Source organism: Paracoccidioides lutzii, assembly GCF_000150705.2.
Source record: "Paracoccidioides lutzii Pb01 unplaced genomic scaffold supercont2.28, whole genome shotgun sequence".
Lineage (NCBI taxonomy): Eukaryota > Fungi > Ascomycota > Eurotiomycetes > Onygenales > Ajellomycetaceae > Paracoccidioides > Paracoccidioides lutzii.
The window spans coordinates 36,526-46,061 of NW_015440974.1; the positions used below are offsets into that span (position 1 = coordinate 36,526).

The window sequence follows — 9,536 nt, forward strand, 5'->3', positions numbered from 1 at the left end:
GTTTTTGGTGACACGGTAGTGGTGGGTGATGAGGCAGATGCGGTAGAGGTAAATTTTTTAGTCGAACTGCATTAGTTATTAGCAAGGGCACCAGATGTATTGTAGTCCCAAGTGCTGAGGTAGATTAGTCGAAATAACAAGATCTTGGCTCACCTTTCAGTTTCTTCAACAACAGCCCCAAGCTTCCTGCCTTCTCGATAGCCTGCGAGTTTCTCACCAATCCTAACTAACTGAGGCTCGACGTTCTCAGTGTAAAGCCCAACAATCCCGGGCAGCAGTGTCTCATTGATAAATGTCAACAGCGATGACCATATCTTCTTGGCGTACGGATAAATTGTATTCACTGCAACATTGTATGTTGAAGAGTAGGCCTTAACAATAACTGGCTTTGATTGGGCGTAGAATGGCTGAACATATGACCGCCACGTTTTATCAAAATGTGTTACTAAAGCCCGATAATAGGGTGTCATTACTGTACTGACACTCGTGTAATACGGCCCTAACGAATTTTCGTATATGCGGATTATGGAGTTTTGTAGCGAATGGAGGTGAGGTGTAACTAATGCCCCTAGCTGGTGTCGAACATAAGAAGTACCTTTCTCAAAATGGGCCGCTCCATACGTGCGGTAAGTTCGAGTTGCGAAATGCACGGCTGGGTTGTATATTTTCTCGTTGAAAGTGCGAGCATAGGGGCGCACGTTATCGACATATGGAGCTCCATAAGATTCATAATATGGTGTTATGTGAGGCTCGATGTGTGACCTTGCGATCAAGAACGGTTTGCAAACCCCCGAGGAATTGCTATCCAACTCCTGTAAAGTCGATGGACAGTGGAAAAACGGTGTAAGTAAAGCGTACCATATCAGCAACCTATTCCAGAAGGCAGAGATAGTTAGCATTTCATATAGCTGGCGGGCAGCAGCCTTTGGTGGTGGTGGTTTCTACGTTTCTACGATGGTTGGTTCATACCGTACAATAACCCCTAGTGACCACCGTGCAAAGCCAGCTGGCCGTTTCTGTTCTCGTTTTCGAAGCGGCTGTCCATCAGCCTGTCCGTTCACCTTCTTTGCAACTACACCATCTGCTGCTATCGCCATCCTGTGTGGTGGATAACCCCCCGCTCGACTGCTTGTTTGTGAGCCGAGGTCTCCTGACCACTCAGCAGGACTGCGTGTCTTGTGCTCATATATCTTCGAAGGAATAGCAGTGAACAACCTGTGGCGCAATACAACATGAGAGACACCAGTTCCAGAGCTGGTCGAAAAGAAAGGGTAGATAAATAGATGGATGGTGTCGAGGAGATTATTCGAGAGATTCGATAGATTCGAGTGCCTATGGAGCTAGGTTGTTCAGATCTTGGTATGGAGCTAGTCAGCAGCTAGCCACGAACAGCTGGAAGTACCAGAAGCACCAGTTCGCAGCTACCTACTTACGTATAGAACAGGGAAAGATAAACTTACTCTCAGAAGTTGCCTAGACATATGCTATGGAATATTGTCCTAAAAGAGAAAACGGCATAACTAGACGGAGTTGTTGTGATGTGTTTTCTCCCTGCAGCCGCGCCAGTTTCAGCATTTTCTTACTTTTAAGTTATTTACTTACTAACTGGGCCCTAGTGGTTGATTTCATAATCAACCTCGGTCGGACCCTCGCATACAAGGGGTCTGCCACCTCAATGTGAACCACTACCTCAACATGAAAATTATTTTATCCAGGATACTAAATTGGTTTATCGACAAATGTAGCAAGATTCATTAAATACAACTTGCTTATGCAGTAGACAATCTATTTATGACTCTTTCTAGTGAATTTAGTGACTCTAACATTAATACTCTTATCTCTATAGTATTGTTTAAATTTCATCAAAACTTTTTTTTATTTTAAATGCAACTTCTCTAATGTCTTCTGATTATCAAGCTTTTAATGAATGACTGTCATCTTGTATATATTAGATGTGAATATGACCTCTCTCTTATGTACTACTCTTCAGAATGCTCATCAGTGGTGTTTATGAGCTGCAGTAACTGAGGTAGTTTTTAAAAGCTTATTCTGCAGAAGAGTCTCTGTATTAATCATTATGATACTGCTATTATAAAGCTTTTCTAGCTCAATTTGAATATATTCAGAGTTTTCAACATTTTTCATAGCTTTCAATTTGCACTTATATCAGTTGAATTGACATATAATTGAAGGAATATACCAGGTTAAGAAATTAATAAAAATGAATATAAATGAACTCGTAAAAGTTATCTCAAACTTATATAATTTATTAAAAATGATAAATGAATTGAATGAAATCAAATCTATTGCTTCTCATTCTTTATTGATTGTATAAACTCTAAATGTTAATTTTTATATAGAAATGATAATATAAAGAAATTCAACTTTTATAAACTTCTTATAATTATATTTTATTACTTCTTCAATTGTTAATAAATAATGATACTTGAATATTTGAAAAACTTTTATATTCAGAGATTATAATAGATAACTTGTATATGAAATAAAATAGAAGAAAATGATATTATTCTTGTTGTAATAATTTATAAACTCATATATATAGTAAAATTTAAAGTTATTTAATAGAAGTAGATAATAAGATTCTTTGATATCACTTTTTGTAGAATGATAAAAATATTGAATTTAGTGAAAAATGATTTAATTATTGTTATAGTTAGTATCTGATATATTTATTATAATATTCTTCTCAATTTCATTAATTCAGTGCTTCTATAGCTGCTTTATAATGAGAATATATAAAGATGAAATAATAAAACTATTTATTGAGACTGCTTCAATAATTATAGAAGTTTTTCTATTAATTGAGCTTTCAATATAAGTCTATCATCAAGAATCTCATATCATTATCTATTGATATTATTTAATTTCTATTTTAAACTCTGTTTTATCAAAGTTATAAATATTACTGAGTTAAATCTCAAACATATTCACTAGTTTCTTAAAATAATTAAATCAATTAAGTATAAATAATAACTTATTGTAGAGGGTTAAACTCTATGAACTAGAGGCTAGTCCTCCTATATAACAAGGACGAATTGCTTGGGAAAGGGAAGAAAAGAATAAGATGAGAACACAAGCTTAAGCAAGCTCACATAGCATGGTCACGTGCGCACATGCAAATGATGGCTAGGCTGAGTCAGCCAGCCAGAGTGAATCTAGAGGTTCAGCTCCTTATAATACCCTCCTTCTCCCTCTTTGTTGCAGGCCTTTATGACTATTTAAAGCCCTCTTTACATCTAATTATGCTTGCTAAAAGGCCTCTCAAGTGTCCAAAGCCTTCACTTCTTGTAGGAGACTCATGTCATTTCATGTAGGCTTAGCTCAACCTACTCATTTAACAAGGTATTGCTTTTTTCTCTGATAGATTCATTTATCTCAAATTTTCTCAATCTCAAACTCAGGTCATTCTGAAATCTCTATAGTGAGTGACTGTCAGTTTGTTTGCCTCTGACTAGACAAGGAATCTATTGCTGTTACATGTGAAAGCTTTACATTAAAGATATTGTGAATACTGAGTGAGACATTCAGTCAGTAAGTATGAGATTCTATCTTTTCTAGCATAGTATATTGATTGTATTTTATGTTCAGCTTCTTGCACAGGTAATTCATTCTCATGTTCTCTAAGCTCAATCAGATCTTATCTCTGGATTGAAAGCTTGAAGCTAAGTCTCTTCATCTATCATTTTTACTTGAGCTCACTTCAACACTTCACAGACCTTTCTCATATAATTATCTGCAAACTCAATGAGATTATGTGATGTTTTAACAGAGAGTACATCAGCTATATCAATGAAGAAGATGTGAAAAAGATATGTTAAAAGAATAAGCTCACATCTGTTGAGGCAGCATCTTTATTATTGATGATCAGCTCTGCCAGAGAAAGTTATTCATATCAGTCATTCTGTTAAAAGCTAATGTACTTGTGTAGATAGATTTTCAGAGTCTAATTCATTCACTCTGTATCTCTGTCAGTCTCTGAGTAATAGACTATGAAGAGTTGTCTTTTAATGTTTAATTTCTCACATATCTGAGTTCAAAACATGCTTGTGAAAGCTGATTCTCAATCTGATACTACTGCCTTGGAGATGCCATGTCAAGAAATGATGTTGTGAAGGAACACTCTAGTTACTGTCTCTGCATCAGTTTTCTTAACTGCTTTTAATATAATCTCCTTGATCAGTCTATCTGTTATAATCATGATGTTTGTGTATTCTTTAGAGCTTGATAAGTTCACAATAAAGTTCATAGAAAGCTTCTGTCATATATGTTCAGGAATGAGAAGAGACTTAAGCAGTCTCTGATGTTAATCTCTTCATGCAGTGTTTGATCTGCAAAGATGATAGTTTCTGATTATTCTTCTCACATTAGCAGCATAGTCTGATCAGTAAAACTCACATCTTAGAAGTTCTGCTATTTGCTCTCACCCAGGATGACTAGTAAGAGATGAGTCATGAGCCTCATGCACTAATCTGGTTCAAAAAGGTTCAAAATCTGGCACTCACTTATGACCTCAAAAGAGAAGCTCTCTGTTCTTATTTAAAGAGTACTCAGAGACAGAGATCTTAATACTAAGTGCAGAAGAAAATCTGAATCTTCTCTCATAAAGAGTCTGCTTCAAACACTGCAGAATCTTATCATTTTTGTGAGTCTCATTTCACTGAGCTTGAAGAGACATCTCAGATTTCACACTGGCAGCAGCCACTCTTGATTTTATTTCAAGTGCCAGTACATTAAACTTAAGTAGTTAAGCTTGCCTCTGCTTGATTCTCTCATCATCAGCACTCTGTGACATGTCCTGCTCTTTTCATGATAATGCATCTAATTTAGCATTCAACTTTTTTGATCAGTAATTAATTCTGAAGTTAAATTGATAGAGAATATCCATTCAATGTAGCTATCTTTTATTTAGTCTGTATGTAGTCATGAAGTATTCTAGATTCTTATGATCTATGAGGATCTTGAATTTCTTTATACTTCATAGCTCAGCATTTCATTTCTTTAAACACTCAATTATTGCTAATAACTTCTTATCATGAATCTCATAGTTGCATTCTGCAGGTGAATGCTTGTGAGAGAAGAAGACATATGAGTGTAGAATGCTCTGCTCATTATATTATAGCAGCACTTCTTCTGAGACATAATCTGAGAAGTCTGTTTTCAATATAGTCTCATAATCAGAGTCAAATTGAAGTAGAATTGAAGCAGAGATAAACATTGATTTTAGACACTTAAAAGCTTCCTCAGCCTTACTCATCTACAAAAAGAGAATATTTTTGTGTGTAAGAATTGTCAGTGAGATTGCAATCTTTGAGAAATTCCTGATGAATTGTCTATAGAAATTGACAAAGTTTAAAAATCCTTATACATTCTTAAGAGTAGTAGATGTTGCTCATTTCAAAATAGCTTTAACCTTCTCTAAATTCATTCATATACCCTTGCCTGCTTCAATGATGAATTCAAGATATTTTGTGCTGTTCATTTTGAACTCACTCTTTCTGATGTCTGCCTGCAAGCCTGCTTTCTGTAGATGTATAAGCATCTTTTGTACATGCTTGCAATGCTTCTGTAAGCTTCTTGAGAAAAATATCAAGATGTCATCTAAATAGACTAAGCAGAAGTTGTTCAGATATCCACATAATGCCCAGTTGATATATTTTTGAAATGTGCTTAGAGCATTGGCCAAATCAAAGGATGTAATCAGCCACTCAAATAGCCTATATCTGTATAAGAGGTTGAACCCCTAGATTTGCTCTGGCTGGCTGACTCAGCCTAGCCATCATTTGCACATGCGCATGTGATCATGCTACGTGAGCTTGCTTAAGCTTGAGTTCTCATCTCATTCTTTTCTTCCCTTTCTCAAGCAATTCATCCTTGTTATATAGGAGGACTAGCCTTTAGTTCTTAGAGCTTAACCCTTTACAAATAGCAGTAGTCAATGCAATTATCAATATATATACTGAGTTTTATAAGATCTGTATTTAGACAGCTTATATTCTTCAGACAATTAATACTACTCAGAAATTAAATAGCTTGTAGAGAAATAAATTTAATACTCTTAAGTAAAACATCTTACAGATCTTTAATAGTTAAATTCTCTTTGATATCTCTGCTACAAAAATATATATTATGAAGAAAACTATGAGTATTTATTCAGACATTCAGTTTTACTACTGTAAGAAAAAAGATTATATTACAAGAAACTGTCTTATGAAATAGAAGTCTCAATAGATGATCAATGAGCTTATAGAGAATAATATTTTTAAGTTTTCAATAAATTTAGAAAAAGAATAAGTTTGAGAGAAGACTTTATTTTAAATAGTTCAATAGTCTATAGGAAATTTGATATGAAGAACTTGATTAATAGAAAAAGCTTTAACATATTAATCAACTTAGTCTATAATAAAATTACTATTTCTATAAATTCTTTTACTGATATTGAAGTGAATGATGTAAATTTTATTGATACTCAATATATTATAGAATTGATGAGATTTTTTAATAGAATATTTCAAGAACTCTTATTCAAATGCTGTATAAAGGAATGTAATGATACTTTTGATGAAGTGATAGACTGTATATTGACTTTAAATCTCTGAGTAAATGACTAAAGATTTCAGAATGTTCTTCTGCTGATAACAGACCTAGATCAGCATTCTGTCATCTTGAGATAAAAGTGATTGACAGTATAAAATATATAACTTGATGTTAAATATTAACATCTGATTTGACTGAGTGAATAGTCTACCTTGAACAAATGATAAAGTCAATATTGAAGATAGTATCTTAGTCAATACTGAAGTATTTGAATTTTAAGCCTGAGCATTAGACAGATATGAAATGAAAAAAGATTAAATTGAATAAGAAGATCAGACAGAAGCATCAGACTTAGCTCTGCAGATTGAAAGAGATTAGCTCAGTCATGATATTTAAAACAAGACAGAGACTGATCTAGAAGAAAACAGCATCACAGATGATAAATATAAACTTTATTGAGATTACTTTCTTTTATAATTATATAAATATTAAGAACTTTACAGTCTTCATAATCAGTTTATATGAAATTAATCAATAGCTTGAGAAGAAGTAGAGTTTAATAGAAGTTGAAAATTAGTCTGATGAGAAGCTGATCAGCAACTTATCAGAATGATTGAAAAATCAAAAGAATTATTTTTCAAAGAAAGTATCAGATGAATTACTCCTTCTATAAAAGAACATTGATTTTAATATAAAGCTTTAGTCTAATATTAACTTCATTTAGAGTATTAAAAATGTATTTCTATATAAAATGAATCTAGAGAAACTAAAGATGATAAAGATCTATGTCAAAGTCAATCTGGTAAAGAACTTCATCATCTTAAGTTCAGTTTTCTACACTTTTTCAATTCTAATTGCCTGTAGTAAGAAGAAGTTATGATTCTATATTGACTTTTATAAGCTGAATGCTATAATCAAATGAGATCAGTATTCCTTGCCTCTAATAGATGAGCTGATAAACTGACTCAATGAGATAAAATACTTTACAAAGCTGAATATTTGACAGGGATTTATCACATCTGAATGAACTCTGTGTCTGAAAATTTAATCATCTTTAGAATCTGGTACAGAATCTATAAATATTGAGTAATTCTCTTTGATTTTACAAATACTTTCATCTGCTTTCAATAATTTGTTAACAATATTTTCTTTGATTATCTGAACAAGTTTATGGTAGTATTTATAAATGATCTTCTAATCTATAGTAGGGATTTGCAAGACCATAAGCAGCAGATAAATTCAGTACTAGATTGACTAAAGATAACTAATTTATAAGCCAGCATTTAAAAATATAAGTTTGCAGTTTAGAGGATAAAATATCTAGAGTTCATCATTAGTACAGAAGGAATTGAGGCAGATTCAAATAAAATAACTGTCATTGTGAGATGATAGATTCTCATCACAGTTAAAGAAGTTCAGTTATTTCTAAAATTTGATAATTTTTACTGATAATTTATAAGAAACTATATCTGAATCACAAAATCACTATATCAGTTGATAAAGAAGACTATCTCATTTGTTTAAACATCAGAATGTAAATCAATCTTTAAAAAGCTTAAGAGATAGCAGGTGAAGACTGCAATACTACGTTATTATAACTCTTAGTGAGAGACTCATTGAGATTGATATCTTTGATAGAGTAGTAATTGAGATATTAAGTTAAAGATTTAAAAATGATTTTTGACACTCAGTAGTTTTCTATTCAAAGTCAATAAATGATACAGAGCTTAATTGTAAAGTTCATAATAAGAAAATACTAATAGTAGTTTAGATCTTATAAAAATAATAAATAAAACTTGAGAGACTACAATAGCAGAAATGATTCAAGATTCTTATTAATTATTATACACTAAAATACTTTATAACTATCAAAAAGCTGAATGTATATCAAGTCTACTGAGTAAAGTTCCTTTCTCATTTCTACTTTGAGATCAAGTATTGATCAGATAAGGTCAATTTGCTAAGATATACAATACGCAGGTCTAAGTAAATTAAAAGACAACAGAATAGCTATCTGTAGATTTTTCTAGAATCAGAGATTCTCAATCTTCAGGTCACTTCTTCTACAGATATTATTAGTATCAACTCTTCAGAAGAAAAGAATATTACTAAATATATAGTATTTTTAAAAAATACAGTCATTTCAATTGAGCCTCTGTGACAGCAAACAGATGATAAGAATAGTTTCTATATAATAAAATATAATATACTATAATATAATAAAAAACTAATAATATCTATTTAGAAAAAGAAAATTCTGATAGCTGAAATATAGTAAAAAATTTATGATCAAGCTTTAATAGCACATTCTGAAGAATAAAAGATTCTGACTCTGATGCAATCACACTATTGATAAGTCATCTGATAGATAGACATTCTACATTACATTTAGAACTATTATATATATTAGATAAGTAAAATTTTAAGAGATAAGACTTCTGATTTGCTAAAGTCATTATTAATATTAGAATAGATATGACAGCATATTACAATAAACTTTATAAATTTGCTGAAAAGCAAAACAGATTATGATATCATTTTAATTATATTATACTGACTAAGTAATAAGATAATCTTTATTTTAATCACTTAGAGAGTTACAGTTCAAGAGCTGATCTAACTATTTATTTGATTCTACTATTCATATAATAAAATATTTGACTCAATTATCTCTGACTAAGGTTTTCAGTTTATATCAAGCTTTTGAAATGAGTTTATACAGATTTTAGACATAAAACTAAAACTCTCAATGATGCATTATATACAAACTGATAGACAAACAGAAGTGATAAATTAATACATTATTACTCATCTTCACCTCTATGTCAGTTACTATCAAGATGACTAAAATGAGTGACTACTCATTTTAGATCATATCTTTATAGCTACCTCAAATGTTTTAACAGAGATCTTCTCTTTTCTTACAGCAAATAAATATAAATCTCAAATGCCATTTGACTAACAATCACTAATAAAGAATT

The 9,536-nt window shown here is 31.9% G+C and overlaps 1 protein-coding gene across 1 annotated transcript; it reads right to left on the reverse strand.

The window, feature by feature from the left end:
* Positions 1-149: 149 nt before the first annotated feature.
* PAAG_07950 (hypothetical protein) lies at positions 150-1,097 on the reverse strand (the record flags this gene model as incomplete). The annotated part of the gene is made up of 2 exons (XM_015846382.1): positions 150-870; positions 970-1,097. 2 exons carry the CDS (start codon positions 1,095-1,097, stop codon positions 150-152), a joined length of 849 nt encoding a protein of 282 aa, XP_015700817.1.
* Between the last annotated feature and the right edge of the window lie 8,439 nt (positions 1,098-9,536).